The sequence below is a fragment of the Artemia sp. Qi Xiang Cuo genome, chromosome 21 (genome assembly GCF_049724085.1).
Source record: "Artemia sp. Qi Xiang Cuo chromosome 21, ASM4972408v1, whole genome shotgun sequence".
NCBI classification, from domain to species: Eukaryota; Metazoa; Arthropoda; class Branchiopoda; order Anostraca; family Artemiidae; genus Artemia; species Artemia sp. Qi Xiang Cuo.
Window position 1 is genome coordinate 2,533,948 of NC_142814.1, and position 19,631 is coordinate 2,553,578.

The window sequence follows — 19,631 nt, forward strand, 5'->3', positions numbered from 1 at the left end:
TTTGTTTAGTGTATGCGTTTCAATGCAGCTTGAATCTCTTTATTTTTAGTAATTATAAAAAGTGGCAGCTAAGGCTTTAACCTTAACAGTTGCAGTGTTTCTAGACGTTATTTATCACATCAAAGCTGCAACTGTAGCTTTAACCCCGTCAACTACAGCACTATGAAAGACTTAAAAGACCTTAAACAGCATTATAAAAGACTAAGACTGCAGCTTTGACCTCATCAGCCTCTGTATTACAAAAGATTTTATGAGCTACATAGCAGCCGCAACTGTAGCTTTAACCTTATCATTTCCAACATTACGAAAGACTTAAAGACTTTACACAGCATTATAAAACACCAAAACAGCAGCTTTGACCTCGTCAGCTGCAGTATTTGCTGCTAGTTTCTACGAATTTTAAATTTGGTCCTCGGTTTCAAGCATCCGTGTACAATGCTATGTAGTACCGCATTTGATTGCTCTTTCGCCATTTTGAGCGCTTTTCATGTAGGATGGTTTAGCAGATATTAGGAGGCATTTTTATTTACGAGGGGTGTTTTTTAAGTAAGGTTCGTTTGAAGATAAGTACACAACGAAAGATTATTTCAAAAAAGTAAATTTTTCAGAAAGTACAAACTTTACTCTATTTAACGGCATACTTTCAAAGTTTCTTCAAACACTTATCAATATCATACCTCTCAACTAATTTTAAAGCAACCGCTTCATAAAAACTTGTCGCCTGCTAGATAACCTAGAATTCACTGCCGTTTTTACGTCGTCGTCATGATTGTAGCGGTTGCCACTGAGGTGTTGCTTGAGGTGGAAAAACTGATGGTAATCATTCGGCGCAAGTTCAGGACAGCAAGGTGGGTATTTAAAACTTTTCACCCAAAACTGTCGAACAAATTATGGGTCTGACCTGCAGAGTGAGGTCTCGTATTGTGATGAAGAAGGGCAATTCTCTTTGTCAGCATGCCAAGTTTTTTGTTTTGTTTTTTTAATCACTCTGCGGAGCTTTCTGAGGGTTTGGCAATATGCTTCTGCCTTGATAGTGGCTCCTATTTGCATGAAGTCGACCAGCAAAACACCATGCCTATTTGAAAACACTGACGCCATGATTCTGTGCTGGGAGAGAGTCTGTTTGGCCATCAACTTTACAGAGGAATGTGTCTATTTCCATTCCATTTTCTCTTGGCTCGATTTGGGCGTGATGTCCAGTTCAACCGGTTGTAACCTCAGTGGCGACCGTTACAATCATGAAGACGACATAAAAACAGCAGTGAACTCTTCGTTATAAGAGCAGGCGGTAAGTTCTTATGAAGAGGCTACTTTAAAATTAGTTGAGAGGTATGATAACTGTTTGAAAAATCTTGGCAACTATACCGGAAAATTGAGTAAAGTATGTACTTTCTAAAAAAAAAAAAGTTTACTTTTTTGAAATAATCTTTCGTTATGTACTTATGTTCCAACGGACATTATTAAAAAAACACCTCTCGTGTATGCAAAGTGCCTCCTTTGGCTGTCTCCTCGGACTGGTAACACCACTGTATCGACCAGATATGGAGTCACTAACCCCCATGGATGCTGTCCGCAGAAGAAATGAAATATACCAAAAGCGGGTAAACTACGAAAATACGTTTTTAAATGCCCTTCGGTAGGCTATTCGTGTGTTTAAGTGCTGATTTGTGTTAATTTTTTTTCTTCTTTTTTTCTACTCTATCAGTTATGTGGTATTGTGGATTATGATGGGTAATAACATTGTACATACTGCTACTTCTACTACTACTAACAATTCATCTCAGCACCAAGCCGCCTGGGGACAATACAGCTACGCACTCTCCTCCTCCCTCCAAATCTATTCAAAGCCTCCCTCTTTGCACCCTCCTGGAAAATTCCCATTTCCTTTAAATTTTTCTTTATGATATCCTCCCACCCCAAACCAGGACGACCTGCTTTCTGTTTAGTCCTAATGGTTGGCCGAAAAGGACAATCTTCCTCAATCTGTCATCCTTTATCCACAGAGTGTGCCCAAGCTATTTCTATCTTTTTCTCACCATAGTCCTAAAAAGTGGGGCCTAACCCCACTTTCTTGACTACCAGTTGTCTGAAATAGGGTCTGAAATGAGCTAAGCATCAAGAAAGACCCGTTGTCAGCATTTCTGGAAAATAGCTTGCAATTGTTCATGCATTTTTCGGAGTGCCAGAGCTTCAGAGCCATATTTGACCGCTGTCATCAATGTAGCATCCATATTCTAATCTTGGTTTGCAGACTTATCTTCCTATTCTTCCAAACTTTTTTTTAACTGTGAAAAAACACCCTGAGCCTTGGCTATTCAACTTTACATACCGTATTATAAACATTATGCATACTGTATTATAAAGGACTTTATGGACTATACTAAAACTGCAACTGCAGCTTTAACATCGCCAGTTGCTTGACTTTCTTGACCTGACATGCATCTCCTGCCAGGTATTGCTTGGTATGCTGGGTATACGTCTGCCTCCTTCATTCACTTTGGTCCAATGTGAGCGACTGTGCTTTGCTAAGTCTGATTTTGCTATCGCGAAGAACTCGGACAGGCCGTCGGACCATCGTTTCTTCAGCCGACTGGGGTCGATTTCAGCAGGCTGTGATAGGGTGGAAGTCGTACGTGATCTTCATGGGCAGGGGCGGAGGCATTCGAAGCAGGTGCCCAGATCACCGCCTGGTTTGTTCGGCCATTTGGTTGGAAAACTGAGACTGCCGAGTCAACTGGAATAGCTTCTCGTTGCTGAAGAAGTCGAACCATCGCAGACCTTCAATACTTCTCAGGCGTTTTGATCGGAATACATCGATGATCTTGAAAGTTTTGGCTGATGTTTTTCCACGTCTCAGCTCCATAGAGCGTTACAGAGCCGGTGAGAGAGTTTAAATATGCAGTTTTGCTGCACGACTGATGTTAGATTCTCTTCAAAAGTAGTAGATCGGTCGGTCGATGGAAGAAGACACCTTAGATATTGTCACTTGCAGCTCAGAAAGAGAAGAACCATCTGAAGAAATCATGGAGCCCAGAAAGGTTAATGTTAACCCTAGATGCAATCCTAGATTTCGATAAAACGTTTTTTGACATTTTTATTGAAAGAATCGAAAAGAAACTACATTTTCGTGAATTGGCCTCTCTGTTAGTATAATTTCTCAACAAAGCGGTAGTGATCAGAAAATATTATAATGTTTTTATATTTATATTAATTTCAATATATCCTAAAAGCTCTTCAGTGATATTATGACTCTTTGGCTTTCAATACAATGACCTTTCTACTCACCTATGTCTTTCAAAATACTTTTAAAGTTTAGACCGGGAAGAAAGGGCACCGTGTTTGAACGCACCACGAACTGTTCCATCTACTTAAATCTTACCTTTTAGTTACATCACCTTCATGCTCATGCCTGCTAACACGGGAAGATAAGAGGCATCCCCCTTGAGGCTGGTCAGAAGCAGTTCTCGCATAAATTGAAACATTTATTGAGACATGCATTTGTTCCGTTTATTTACAAATAAGAGTTTCTTTGTAACTAGAAAAAAAAAAATACTATTTGTAATTTCAAGCAACAGTTTCAATGAACTGCATAAGAAGAATCCAAAAAATCTTGTAATGGACATGGTATTTTTACAAGACTTTTTTATTTCCTGAGATGTGACAAGACTAAATAATAGCAATATTTTTTCTAAACCTTATTTCCCCTTTTGTTTGTATTTTAGGAGAAAACCTTGGTGACGACTACACATTCTTTTACTGGCTTCCAAACGCACGTTTGAGCGTACTAATAGCACAAACTTTAAATTGATTAAATAAAAAACATGTTTTCTTAACTGAAAGTAAGGAGCAACATTAAAATTTAAAACGAACAGAAACTATCCTGTATATGAGGGAGATTAAAAATACCCTCTTTTCTTGTTTGAGCCCTCCTCCTCTTCGAAAAATTGTCTAACCCCCTCTCCCCCCAAAAATCTTTCTATTGTATATCTTTTTTCAAGAAGTCCTTTCAAAACTTTGATAGGAGAGAAAGGGTACCGAGCTTGATAGCTATATGAATATTAATGTTAATGTATATGTCTTATTAATTTATAATAATTAATTTATAAATAATTAAAAATATTATTTTATCAGGAAATATTAATGTTGTTCTTAAATTGATCTTAAATATTCAAGTGGAATATATCGTATAAGCTCTCCGGTTGTTTTGCACTTCCTTGGCTTTCACTGCATTGATTTTTCTACCTCTGCATCTATTTTTGATCAGCACTTTCCAAACTTTGACCGCGTGGAGAGTCCGGGCTCAAACACATCATTAACAGCTCCACCTGTTTCAACTTACCTCGTAGTGACACTTATCAACTTACCTCCGGAGTCATAACTGCGAACAGGGCTAATAGAAATGCCCCTCTCAAAAGTGAAGAATTTCGGATTAAACAGGTTATTTTTTCTTGCTTGTAGCCCCTCTGCCCTCTAGGGATATCCTAGATAATCTAGATTATTTCTTTATTTGCGTGAATTAGCATATTGGACTTGTTTAGACAACATGTATACTTTATGAAATGCGATTTTCTCGGCATTTTCTTATTGTTTCCTGTATAACGTTTGTGTTTTTCTCTCACCTTTCTATGAACGTTTTATTCAAGTTTTGTTTTTTAATAGTCCATTTCTTCCCACGATGAAACACTAAAATACTGAAACATGAAACACTTGGGATGTCAAGCCAAAGTCTTCAGACTATTTTATTATATATATATATATATATATATATATATATATATATATATATATATATATATATATATATATATATATATATATATATATATATATATATATATATATATATATATATATATATATATATATATATATATATATATATATATATATATATATATATATATATATATATATATATATATATATATATATATATATATATATATATATATATATATATATATATATATATATATATATATATATATATATATATATTAAATATTACTATGTTATTCTTTGTAAAAAAAAGTTTTTTTTTTGCGAATTGCACTGTCTTGCTGAAGTTTCACGCGTTCTCAATATTTTCATTTCATTGTAGAAAAAATTCCCTTAGCCACTCCCCCCCCCCCCAGAAAAAAAAATAATTTGGACTTCCTTTGAATCTATGTACATTGTGCTTATGTCCTTTCAATGAAAATTCTGGTAATTTTTATTCTTTGAACTGTCATTCAATTGAAATTTTAATTCAATTTATTCGAAAAACCGAGGAAACAAATATATAAAAAAATGTTAGATGTTTAGTTCATAGACCAAAATAGGCAACAAATACCAGCGAAAAGAAATATAAATCTTATTAAAAAGTAATAATTATATATATATATATATATATATATATATATATATATATATATATATATATATATATATATATATATATATATATATATATATATATATATATATATATATATATATATATATATATATATATATATATATGTATATTGTATATTTTTTGTGTGTGTTTGTAGTTTGTATATAATGTGTATTTTTTCTCGAAAACGTCACGATATATTTTTCTGAAAATTGGCTTGCTACCATTTTCTGGTGTAAAAATAATCTAGATAGGTCACAAATTTTACAGGAAGAGTTTTCTGCGCGGGGGGGGGGGGGGTGCGCTGGATACCGTTTTTATGTCGAAAATTCGTGTCATAGAGCGTAGCTCGGTCTCCTGGTACTAAAGATAAGACAAGAAAGCATATACAGAGTTTTCAATATCTATCCGTAGCATTAATCCTACTACTAAATCCTACCATTTAATCTGTTTCATATAAACTTTCTACATATTATAAAGCAAAAATTATTATATTATAATGTGTCCATGAGAAGAGGGCAAAGACAAGAGTGTTACACAATTTTTTTTTTTTTATTGTATTTTATTTATCTTTTATTTATATTATTATTTATTTTTATTTATATTTATTTTTTTATGTATTTTATTTATTTTATGTATTTTTATTTATTTTATTGTAATTTTATTTTTCAGGCAATTGTCATTATCTTTACCCTGTTGTCACTGTGCCTTAATGCGTGGGGTAGCTACTTAATTCGACAGGAATTCAACCCTATCTGGTTCCTACCCACTTCTAGCTACCTATCCAAATTTTTCACTGCACAAGAGCGATTATACCCAAATAATGGTGAAAGAGGAAGTATATACTTTGGTTCAATGAATTATAGCACAGAACTTTTGAAAATCGAAAAATTTCTTGAGGATTTAAGGAATCAAACCGATATTATTAGCAGTGCGGATTCTTGGTATGATGGTTTCAAAGAGTTTGTGGTGAAGAAGCATGACCAAGGTAAACGATAGCTTTTTATGATAGTTGTATAAAATGTGAACCAAGACACGGTTGTCAGCAAAATATTCTTAAAAACGTTTAAATTCAGCCAAAAAAGAGATAAATGTTTTATCTCATTTTCTGGTCTTGAAATAGAGCGTTTTTGTAGAGTTTAAGGGCGGATTCGCGTAGCCAATTTTTTTTACGATAAAACGATTTGTACACAGCTGCTGCACCGAAAAATAAAAAGGGAATGAATGGAATGAATAAATGAATGTACTGAAATGGGAATGAATAGAATGAAAAGTAAAATAATAGCTTCATATCTACTCTACAAGAGAGGAAAAAGATGGGCATTTTTGGGGTAAATATTTTAATCCATTTTTCGATTTTGTCTACTCTACAAGACAGGGGAAAAAATGAGCATTTTTTGGAAAGTGAACATTTCTACAATCTTCATTTTCCAATCAGCCTTCAGGGAATTTTTGAAATAAATATAAATATATGCATATATGCATATATGAATGTATATAAACTCCCTTTAAGCGAACAATAACTGTGTATTTATGTATTTATTTTTCTCGAAAATCGCTCGATATTTTTTTTTCAAATTGGCACGCTGAGGTTTTAAAAAACGGTTCAGATAGGTCTTGAGTTTGAAAAGTTCATTTAGAGCCCTAATGTAGATAAATATATTCCAAAGGAAATGCAACATTATTAAAGCAAAATATACAAGATGATAAATGACTCCGAACAGCTAAAGCCACAGGCATGCAACAAGCGACAGCGAGAATCACATTGGATTGCAAACGAAAATGTTGCAAAACAAAATCCGCGGTTAGAAGACAATTCAAAATTACAATGGAATGAAGGAAAGTGTTGTTTTAGCGGAAAGGAAGAACAGAAAGGAGAAATTGAATTCACGATTTGCTGCCCTATGACTTAGGACTAAAGAATAAAACGGTAATTACAATAATGCGTAATTTAGATAAGGATAAACAGCAAGGATAAATTGAATTCACCTCAGGGTTTTCTAATTCAATTGAATCGCTGATTTCCTGCCCAGTGACTTAAAAATAAAGAAAACATGATATTTATCCTAATACGTGATTTAGATTTTTCAAAGGGTATATGCAATCGAATATACCTGGTTATTCCTGAATTCTATAACATTGTAGTTAAATCAAAATATATAAGATGGCGAACGACTCCAAATAGCTAAAGCTAAAGGTATGGAAAAGGGGCAGCGAGAATCACATTAAATTACAAACGAGAATGCTGCACAACGATATTTGCGATTAAAAGACATATCAAAATGACAATGGAATGAAGGAAGTGTCGTTCTCGTGGAGTTGAATTCATGATTTGCCACCCTATAACTTAGAACTAAAGAATAAAACGATAAATGTGCTAATGCATAATTTAGAGAAAGATAAAAAGGAAGGATGAATTGAAGGATAATTATACCATGGAGTTGTCTATGCGTACCATTGCTCGAAATCCGTTACACTGTTGGACGCCTTGGAAGATCTATATAACCTCTTCGTCCTTGCACGGCTTTATTGCCCTTTCAATTGCCTCGTTTTCTAGTGCCTTTGCGTTTTTGAATCATTCTGACTTAAAAGAATAAACTCACAGTCGGTTCGATGTTCTTCGTCCATGAAAACATACGTAGTAGCTTCCTCCGTGGATGAGAAAATACCTGTTTCAGAGGCATGTTTGTGTTGAAGGTTTAATTGCCATATCTTCGGACGGCTTTATTACCGTTTTTTACCGCCCCGTGTTCTGGTGCCTTTGAATTCCTGGATCATTCTAAGAAAAAGAATAAAATCACTCTCGGTTATTCGAGCATGGAATGCGATGTTATTCGAGCGTGGAAAATATCAGTCAAATATAACTCCATGGCTAAGGAATACACCTGATTCAGGGGAAAATTTGCTCTAAGTGTTGATGTAATCGCCTTGCCCTTGCACGGCTTTATTGCCCTTTTTATTGCCTCGTTTTCTAGTGCTTATGCGTTTTTGAATCGTTCTAACTTAAAATATTAAACGCAGAGTCATATCTTCGAACGGCTTTATTACCGTTTTTTACCGCCCCGTGTTCTGGTGCCTTTGAATTCCTGGATCATTCTAAGAAAAAGAATAAAATCACTGTCGGTTATTCGAGCATGGAATGCGATGTTATTCGAGCGTGGAAAATATCAGTCAAATATAACTCCATGGCTGAGGAATACACCTGATTCAGGGGAAAATTTGCTCTAAGTGTTGATGTAATCGCCTTGCCCTTGCACGGCTTTATTGCCCTTTTTATTGCCTCGTTTTCTAGTGCCTATGCGTTTTTGAATCGTTCTAACTTAAAATATTAAACGCAGAGTCATATCTTCGAACGGCTTTATTACCGTTTTTACCGCCCCGTGTTCTGGTGCCTTTGAATTCCTGGATCATTCTAAGAAAAAGAATAAAATCACTGTCGGTTATTCGAGCATGGAATGCGATGTTATTCGAGCATGGAAAATATCAGTCAAATATAACTCCTTGGCTGAGGAATACACCCATTTCGGGGGGAAATTGGCTCTAAGTGTTGATGTAACCGCCTTGCCCTTGCACGGCTTTATTGCCCTTTTTTGCTCTTTATTCTAATGCCTTTGTGTTTTGGATCAGTCTGACTGAAAAGAATAAACGCACAGTCTGTTTGATGTTCCTCATGCGTGAAAACATATGTAGAAGCTTCCTCCGTGGATGAGGAAAACAGCCGTTTCAGAGGCATGTTTGTGTTAACTGTCTGTATAATCGTCATTTCCTCGGACGGCTTTACCACCCCTTTTTGCTGCCCCGTATGTTCTGCTGCCTTCTATTCTTGGATCATTCTAAGGAAAACAATGAAGTCTATGACTGAGGAATAAACCTGTTTCAGAGGAATTTTTGTTGTGAGTATATATATAACCACCTTGTCGTCTCATGGGCTTCATTACCCTTGTGTTTTGCCCCGCGCTTTGGTGCCTTTACGTTTTTGGATCATTTTAACTGAAAAGAATAAATAAACAGTCAGCTCTGCATTCTTCAAGTACGGAAAATATCTGTCAAATCTAACAGCGTGGATGAGGAATACCCCTTTTTTAGAGGACTGTTTGTTGTGAGTGTATATATAACCGTCTTGTCGTTGCACGGTGTAAGTGCCTTTGTATTTTGCCCAGTGCTCTGGTGCCCCTGGATTATTGGATCATTCTGACTGAAAAGAATTAAGTAACAATCGGTTCTATTGTTTTTTAAGTATGGAAAATATCTGCCAAATCTTCTTCATGGATGACGAATGCCCCTGTTTCAGAGGAATATAAAATAATGAAGAGGTTTGCAAAGGGTATGACACGTTTATTTGTCTTAAATGTCTGTATAACCACATGAGGAATACATCTGTTGCAAAAACTATAAAAAAGTTGATTCTTTGAATTGTTTTGTGATCGATTTAGCCGCTTCAAAGGCTCATTAGTACTCATTATCTGTTATGTATCTCGCAATATGTATCGAGGTCTTGTAAAATGTTGTGTGATCTTTATTCTTGTAGTTTGTGGCTCATTAGTACTGTATATCCTGTTATGTATTCCACAGTATGTATCGGGGTCTTGTAAAACGTTGTATGTGGTCTTTATTCTTGTAGTGTAGGGAATCCAGTAGCGTGTGTGTATGTGTTCTTCTTTCTTTTCGATCCAAGTCCTATTGTGTATCGCCCCATTTTATTTCCCTAGGAGTCTTTTAAAATCTTGTTAGTTTTTTTTCTGCTTTGATTCCATTAGCGCATGTCTGCTCCTCTTTAGTTCGATCTGAATTCGGGTCTATATCGTGTTATATGTATCGGGTTGCTGTGAAATGTGTATGTTATATATCGTATCGCACCATAGTATTTCACTAGGGATCGTGTAAAATGATGTTAGTTTTTTTTCCCCGCTTTGATTCCTTTGGCGCATGTCTGTGCCTCTTTTTTTCAATCTGAATACAGTTATGTGTACTTGTATGATATAGCCCCGACCTAATATTCTTCCTCTAAGTAGAACCTGTTTCTCTGACGCTCAATTCTAATGAAATATACCTAAGTATGATAAAAATGTAATACTTTAGAAACGAATTTGGGCTATATATTTGCACATTAGGGGTGGGGGTAAAGTATAGCGGGTCTGCATGCCTAATGTGTTAGGTACAATTATTGTTTTATAACTTCACACTGTCCAAATACTCCCCCCCCTCCCTAATGTGCAAATATATAGCCCAAATTATATATTTCCCATCTATTCTGTCACTTCTCTTTGTCTTATCTCACACTAAGCTGAAAAAAAAAACTAACGAAAAAAATCGGTTCTAGAATGCGTCAATGGATGAACTTGAGTGGTTGGGACTATATCATGCAAGTACCCAGTTATGTATCGCTTCGCCGCACTAGAATACACAGGGTTGTTATGTAATGTTATTAGTTTCTTTTTCTCGTTTGATTCCGGTAATGTCGTGTGTTCTATGTATCTTATCTGTGTAATTTTGTTTACTTGATCATGTGTAATAAGAATTATTTATTTTATCAGAGTGATCGCCATTAACTGTAAGTTATGTTTCTAGATTTCCCTAAGAACAATATTACCGACATCAATTTTCGAATCTGGTTAAGACAATACTTATATAGTCCCTCAGGTGCGAAGTACAGAATCAAATTCCGATTTTCGTCTCCACTTCGTTGCACAGATAACGCCGTTCCAAATATTACCGTAAGTCTGTTTTTCATTATTTCCTCTTTTTATGTAAAAGACAGAAAATTTGACGGTTAAACCATAGTACTTTTTCCAGTAGCCGGCCCCTTTGAATATCAGATACAAAAAAAGACTTTCTTAGTTGGATGTAGTAGAACTGGAAATCTTTAATTTAATTCCCGTTTTAGTCCCGCCTTTTTAATTCTAATCTAGTTTATATCTTAAAGAAATTTGTATTATAATAGGTTATTTCAACCTTAGGTATCTAGTATGGACTTTCGATTCAAGCTGTTCGATGGCCCCTCGGAACATTTACCGGCAATGAGGCGAGTGAAAACACTTGTGGAAAAGGCTGATTTTACTTCAGGAGATGGCATTCGCTTCGTTTGGGCCAGAGCTTTTGCGTCATGGGAAACTGAGGAGGTAATCAAACTGTATTTATTTTTATTAGCTAATAAATTTCTCAGATATTATTTCATTAACAGGAAATTCGAAAAAACAATAATTTGTCCAAAGATTTATTAAGGGCTTTAGATGGGTCATTTTTTTAAGATTTTAGATGGGTGAAAATTTTAGAAGGACAAATTTTCATTAAAAAAAGCAAATAAAGGCTTAGAAAATTACATTTAAATAAATAAATTAATAAATCGAATAATTTAGCAAAGGACGAATTGTGTAATTTACAGCCCTTGCCTCAAGGGCTCTGGGAATCATTTCCTCTCCAAAGGTGTAGTTCTGCCCTTGCCACAAGAGCATGTAGTTCTGTAAACCTGAGAGCAAAATTATTCCACTGTTCGAAAACTCATTCCAGGAAAATATGATTAAATATTTTGAACGCTTCTTTTTGACTGTACCGTTGTAATAATATTGTATCAGCTTTTTTTCAGATGTTAATGGCAGTGGAAACAAATAATCAAAATAGAATCATTTTTTAGCTTTTAGGATATTGTTTGCTCTCGGGAAAATACTGACATTTCCATTAGGATAAAATAGATTTTCTGCTGCTAAGCAGCAAAGGCAATAACAGAGAATTCAGCATGGACTTTACAGTCCCTACCGGCTGTGCTCATCTCTTTTTCATGGCCCATCTCTCAGGAAGGGCAATTGGGGGGGGGGGGCAGTCGTCCTGTGCTTTCGCAAACCCTTCCTGCTTACCTTTTTCAGAATTCTCTAAAGCAAATAGCAAAACCTCCGTTCTAAAGCAAATAGCCAGCGATATCTAGACTCAAACCCTAGTCAGCAAGGACAAAGGACTTAAAGTCTAGCGTGTCAACCACTCGGCTAGGACGGCTCAAAGAATCGTGCCGATTTTTACATAGACCATTTTAGCGAGCAGAAAATTTATGCTTAACGGCAAAAGATGTTAAAAATCTGGAATATTATTGAATATGTGGGAAGCCACTTGCTACCAAGACTGGTAAATGTGGTTACCACACTCCAACATACATTAAGAATTAGCTCAAGATCTACGTCATTCTTATAGGCTAAACATCTTTAGTCTATGAATGCAGGCCACTCATCAGCAAAAGAAAACCACTGTTATGATATTCCACCTTCTCCTTGGGAAATATCGTTGAAAAAGCTGACGTCTTCAGCTTTCACAACCTTCCCCCAACCTAACTAGGGCTAAGGAATAAACAATCGCAGTTTATAGAAAATGTTTCACTTTTAGTTATCAACTTGTGCATCTAGGCCACAAATTCAGCAGGGACTTGACGTGAACTAGTATAAGACTGAACAAAATTTATATTTAAAAATTACTGTATATTTATTAAAATTGCTTTATATATAATTAGTTACTCTATTATTAGTTGAATTGTTCTATATTTAATTAAAATCTGCAACCAATGGAGAGAAAACTGACAACCAAACCCACCCTAAACTGTATTCAACCAGATAGTGAAGGAACAAGGGAAATAAATGAGTCATACAGAGACAGGCCGAAGTATCAAATTAATGATTATGAAATACTATATAGAAAAACGAATACTTTTAAGGAGCAACGAAGGCGAATTTATGTAGAGGGTAAAAAGATATTTTTAATAAATAAGGAAAAGTAAATATATAAAGGAGGGAAAAGGGTATTTACCTGGTAATAAAATGAATGACATACTGTGTTATTCGGCAGATATCGTAAGTTTTCTCTCAGGTCTTTGGACTTTTTGGACTTGTCTGGACTTCAAACAAGTCTAAAAGATAAGGTGATTGGTGTATTAAAACGATCTCAAACTGTTTCGGCCATCTTGGGAAGCAGACAAGGCAATGAAAAATCATGTTTTTGTATTAATTAGGGAAGTTTTTAGAAACGTTTTCCTAAAAACCAAAAATCGAAGTCCAGTTATTTATTGCTTTATGTTGGACTAAATTGGATTTTATTTAATTGAATTCAACTTTTAAAGGCGGAATGTACTTCTTTATCAAAAAGTAATACCAAGAAAGATTTAAACAATCAAAAAATTTTTAATCGAGCTGTCCGCGTAGTATATGATACACTGGACAAAAAAAAACAAAAAAAAAAAAAAAAAAAACGAAACAGCTGGTAAATATGGATTAGGAATGAAAACAATTACTAGTTATTCTAATTATGGAAGGTTTATTTTGCATAACTGTCTATAGCATTAAAAATAAAACTTTTAACGTTAGCAGGTGTAACTTAACGTTAGGACGCGAAGATTAAAAACGTTGACAGTATCTTTTTTCTTATTGCAACGCTTGAAACGCCTTTGCGGGTATAAAATCTAAAGATCCTACATATTTTTTCGTACTATCCCATGTGTTTCAATTATTTTTAATTTTTCTCTATTTATTACACTGTATGTAGAATGTTTACATAGTCCAGGCGCCAAGACCTAAAAATGTGACACCTCAATGACACATCTGTTTCGCGCAATCTGAAAGCAGTTTTTAGTCATATCGAACTCGCTGATCACGATTATACCCGGGGATAGGCACCTCCGAGGGGTTGCTTGACCCTTAAAAATGACCTGAATATTCAATAGTACTATCTAGCGAGTTTCCCTTGCAGCCCATTACATCTGGGTCCTTTTAGCTGCATCTCAACCTAACTGAGCAAAAATGTAAGCCAGTTAGCGACTAAAAAAATAAATAAATAAAAAAAATACTGTTTTCGTCTGAATGTTTTTTTTTATTCGATAAATTGAGGAAAGCGTCAAAATGAGTTTATTGAAAAATCGTTTATAATAATTATAATATTGAACTATTTATAACCCACAAATGCACATTAGAGAATGAACAGGTCGTCCTGGTCAAGGTTAAAAATAAAATAGAGTAGAAAGTAAAAAATACCTATTCGAAATAACAGGTCCTGCGGCCACGTCAACAATACATCTATCCTTTTCTTTACTCACATCATAGAGTGTACACATGTCATTTGGTGGCTCATCAATGCTGCTAATTAGGAATGCTAGTGAGTTGTACAACATTGGTGATTTGCAAACAAGAGACTGGGCATACTCAAAGATCAATGGCATATCTTCTCTTGTTCTATGATTTGCTATGGTATCTGTGATTTGAGATTTTAGCTGCTTTATGAAGCTTGAATTTGATCAACTTCGGTGCAGACTTTAGAGCCAAGCCATGGATAGTTAGAATTAAACCAAGACAGATAGTCTTTGTAAAAGGGAAAGCTGGCATAACTTTTCAAAATTGTATAAAGATGATTCATTTCACTTGTTGATGGATAGTCTATCATCCATCCTAGGGCACAGCTAAGGTAGATAGGCATAGAGAAAGGATAATTCAAATTGATAATTCCGTTGATTTTTTTATTTTATCAACTTGGTGGAAGACTTGAGAGCCAAGGCATGGCTAGTTAGATTAAAGTCGAGACAGATAGTCTTTGTGAGAAGGAAATTTGGCATAACTTTTTCAGAATTGTATAAAAATGATTCATTTCACCTGTTGATAGATAGTCTGTCATCAATCGTAGGGAAGAACCAAGGTAGATAGGCATAGAGTAAGGATATTTTAAATCAGTTCTGTGAGCCATTTGAAGGCTATTGGGGCAATATTTTTAAAGTTATTATTAGATCATCGTCTCATCGACGCTTTGAGAAAGGTCACATTCCCCAGTAGAAACACAAAGCAAGTCACACTTGCGGATTCCCGCACAGGAACACTTTCCAATTCACATGTTTTTACATATGCAGTGAATAGCGATACGGCTTACAGAAATTGGCCATTGTGACAATGAATTTGTCAGAGAAATAGCCTCAAAAGCGTCACTGAATACACATCGAAAATTAAGGGGGTCTAAAACTATTAGTTCACTTTCCGTAGACTGCAAAAGGATTCCCCAGTGATATACACTTCTAAAGGTGTGGTATTTAAAGCTGTTTTCAGTGCGCGAAAGGTTTTTCAACGATTTTTTCCTATGAAACAAGCGCACTCGTAAGTCGTTCAGAGAGTTAATGTCTGTAGGATTGTTTCCATAGGCTGCATTTTTCGCTTTTCTTGCCACCTTTATCATTTCCTCTACTTAAATCGATATATTTAAGAGGTCAATCTTGACTTTTTTCGCCAATTCCGCTATTTATGCGCCAATATTTTTTCGCCAATATTATATTTTAGAGCTGCTTTAAAGAATGTCTTCTTACCCACAAAATATATAAAGCTTGTCGCGTCAGTGCCATTAAGGCAGTACAGAAGTCCAATACTGTCCACAAAGTCCCTTGGAAGAGAAAAACCCAGCTCATGCACAGGAGAAATTCGGTCAGGAAATCGGAGGAATAGTTCCTTCTTTTTTTACCCTTCTGTAGCTAACAGCGTAGACGAGTGGTGCAAAAGCATCACCAGAATATCGGTTTGAATTGGCCCGAAAAATTACAGAAGAACTTCCTTTTCTTAAGCTGGAAACAATATGAACTGCAATACGAATGTCTGCTTCTTTGTGTGAGCTTCCAAGCTCAGGACTAAAAAGAAATAAAGGTTCCATGTATCCTCTTCTGGGCAGTATCCCAACACGTCGACGCTCAGGCAAACCCCCAGCTAGTATTATGTTGAAGTTTTTACTTATACTACCAAAATTATTCCAAAACTCATAAATAAAAGCCAATAAGTTAGCTTTGGCCAGAGAACTTCTGAGAATTGATTGCCAGGAATAAAAGGGGTTTGATGTTCTCACTGTATGTCGTATTGATGTTCAAATTTTGCTCACCCCCTTCGTCTATGGCAACCACTAATGTCTTTAAGCCCACCGGTGAGTCAGTTTGGTCCTTGATTCCATAAATTCCGTCATACCGGGCAGAAACCACATGCAATGTGCATAGATTTTCCGGGAGCTGACTAAAAATCTTACTCATCAATCTTCTTGAAAAATCTGATAATGTTTCGTTTCTTGATGGAGTCATAGTCCTTAAGAGTGGCATAAAGTCCAGAATAAGTGAAAGCTTCGAATCGACATCAAAAACGGGCAAAGAGCTGGCCCTAAAATCTAGGCAAGACAACGCTTTTATCAAGTTTATCAGTCTGAATCCATCGGATTGGGCTTCAAATAATGCCGGGGAATACTGGAGGAGTTCATGCTGATGTATTTTCTTTAGCCTGTTGGTGGTTGACCCTGTATTTTTACCGACATTCAACAAATCTTTTTTAAGTGCTTTGGTTCTTCTGAAGGGTTGGCAAAAGTACTTTCGCCTTTTGGGTAGGTTTCAAGCAGCTTTTCATGGTTTGAACCTTGATCTTCAAGAAAACACTAGAATTGCCTCTTAGATAATTATCTACTGCATCCTTCAAATTACACGCCTTGCAGGAGCTTTGTAACAGGTAGCGTTGCAAACTTAAAAAAAATGTAAATAGAACTATCGAGATAGTTTTTTTTTAATGTTTCAAGTTATTTTTAAGGGTCAAGCACCTCTCGGAGCTACCTATTCCCGGGTATAATCGTAATCAGCGGGTTCGATATGACTTGAAACTGCTTTCAGATTGCGTAAAACAGATGTGTCATGACGACCTGAAAATAAGAGTCTTTTTGTCTACTGGTGCCTGGACTAACAGAGAAAAGCAATTTTTTGAAAATTGGAACATTTTTATTTTTCGAAATTTATTTTTTTTGGAAAATGAATAGACCGCAATAAACAAGTTAGAGTAAGGTACTTGAAAGACGATAGATTAAGCTAATATACTAAAATAACAACATCGCTTCTAATAATTGTTATCCTTTTCCTTCAACAATTATATAAATGCTATAATTCCTTCGTCCTTCAATTTTTTTCCTTTCAGGTCATTGGTCATGAATTGTATAGAAACTTGGCAATAGCGATGGGCTGTGTTTTTGTTATGACGTTAATTCTTATTGCTAACGTCCGGTCCTGTATTTTTGTCCTGCTTTGTGTTACACTTACCATGGTAAGAAATTCTGCTAAAAAGGAAATATGTCGTTACATCTTTCATTCCGTAAGAAAGTCGTAGAATGAGAAATTAGAAAAATTTCGTAATGCAAAGTCATAATAAAAAAGGTCATATAAGGTTATAAAGCTTTATACAAGGGCATAAAAGGTCCTAATAGTAACCGAAACTCTAGAGACGAAAATTTTGACAACGATTAATATATAATAAGAATTTGCTTTTAATGCTGATTCTAAATATATAAAATTCATTAAGTTTGTTGCTACCCATCAAAAGTTACGAGCCTGAGAAAGTTCACACAATTTTTGAAGAAGGAGAAAAATACCCATATTGTCGAGCGATCTTAATAAAAATCACACCACCAGATTTAGAATATCAGAGAACTCCACTGTAGAAGTTTGAAGCTACTGTCTACCATAATGTGGAATTTTGCTTTTTTTGCTAGAAGAAAGATCGCGGATGCTTGTTTTTTTTGGTTTTGTTTTTTTGTTCTTTTTGTTTGTTTTTGTTTTTTTCCAAGGGTGATCGTATCGAACCACTGAAGGTCAGAAGGTCAGGAAAGGGCTCATTAGAATGAAAATCAAAAGTTCTAATGCCCTTTCTAAGTTACCAAAAAGAGTAGAGGGCAACTAGCCTCCCTAACGCGCTCCTTCTTTACCCAAAGACTTCTGGTCAAAATTTTGAGCTAGCCATTTGTTTCATCATAATTGAAAAAAAAACAATAAATATGCTGCTGGGAATGACATGACCCCCCATAGGTTTTTGAAGAAAGGAAGTCACGCGCAAATTGCGTTAGTCACGCAATTCGCCCATTTTCACATATAGTATTTGTTATTGGAAATATACGGATTTTTTTTTAAAGCAAAATTTTCTGTGAGGGAGGGGGGGGGGGTCCACAGGGAGAATTTCCTTTGGGGAGTAAATTTTACAGTGTAAGTTTTACAAGGGAGGGGGAGGGTATTTCCTAGCATGATTTGAAAAACGATTTTGGCTTAAAATAACTTCTGGAAATAAATTGCTGATCACTTACAGAAAAATTTCAACTTCAATCCTATAATATTTCACATTAGTCCAATCAAATGATGAATTTCCTTTGGAATTTTCTACTGTTTAATGGAGTTGCCAGACGCCACACTGTTAGTGGCACAACTATTTTTAACCCCTCTTTTCCATTTTATATCGTCAAAGATCGGATTCATCGGACTCCGATAGTTTCTCATTCATTTCGCTATGAACACCAAATTGTTTTTGTATGGCTCTTTCTAGTGGTCGGGACACTATTTTATCACTGTGTTTGAACTTTTATCGTAGGTGTTTAATATATATATTTTACTAAAAAAATAATTTGCCTACTTTTAGAAAATTTTTGTTTTTTTCGAAAAAATTTGGATCTTAAATTGATGTCTAAATTTTTACAAATTAAACTCAATTTAAGTTGGTCCGGAATTTTTCTTGTTCTATTGGCTAATTAGCCGATTGGTTAGCGCTCCATACTTGAGATCCTGAGGTCAGTGGTTCGAGTAGGAAAATAGGTTAAAATATTTTTTAATTCAATCGGGTCCCGCATCGCTGGTTATTTGGTTTGGAACAGGGGTCAGTCGCGTGACTCTGTAAGCGCAGCCAGAGACGACCCAGCTATAATTGGGTACCTGGAGAACTTTGGGGTAAAAACACAGGAAGCGTCGGATGATTTCCCCAATCGCGCATTACACTCCCGGCCGAAGGCACTGAATCAGGAGATCGGTACCTGCGCAACGCAGACCATTGGTCAGCATGAGATTTTTTTTTTTTTTCATTTGAATAATGCATAGATTTTTGATTTTTCATAAAATTGTTAAGCTGGAAAATGAATTGAACGTGTTAAAAAAATCTAAAAAAGATAGTAAAATCATGAACATTCGATGTAAAACTGACGCTTCCTCTTAGATCTGTTAAGAAAGTTTAACAAAATAATTATTTTATAATGTGAAAAAATTCTATTTTCTGTGTAACTCCCACTTTAATTCACGTTTTTACGCTACATTTTTGTCGTATTTCAAAAGGTATAATTTTTCCAAGTTGATTTTCCCGGTTTTCCCATATCTGAACGTTGCAAGGACACTAAAAAGTTTCAAATGTACCGCATTGTACCTGGAACTCAAAATTGTACCAAAAGCAGTACAATTGTACCGTGTTGGCAACGCTGGTGTGAA

At 35.4% G+C, this 19,631-nt stretch overlaps 1 protein-coding gene across 3 annotated transcripts in view; it reads left to right on the forward strand.

The window, feature by feature from the left end:
• LOC148939147 (patched domain-containing protein 3-like) overlaps window positions 1–19,631 on the forward strand; it is a 260,903-nt gene that overhangs the window by 203,420 nt on the left and 37,852 nt on the right. For all 3 annotated transcript variants that reach the window (XM_089106538.1, XM_089106540.1, XM_089106539.1), the window contains exons 11-14: window positions 6,050–6,365; window positions 10,946–11,091; window positions 11,335–11,496; window positions 17,314–17,439. In XM_089106538.1, coding sequence (XP_088962664.1) covers window positions 6,050–6,365; window positions 10,946–11,091; window positions 11,335–11,496; window positions 17,314–17,439 — 750 coding nt within the window. The remainder of the gene's footprint in view (window positions 1–6,049; window positions 6,366–10,945; window positions 11,092–11,334; window positions 11,497–17,313; window positions 17,440–19,631) is intronic.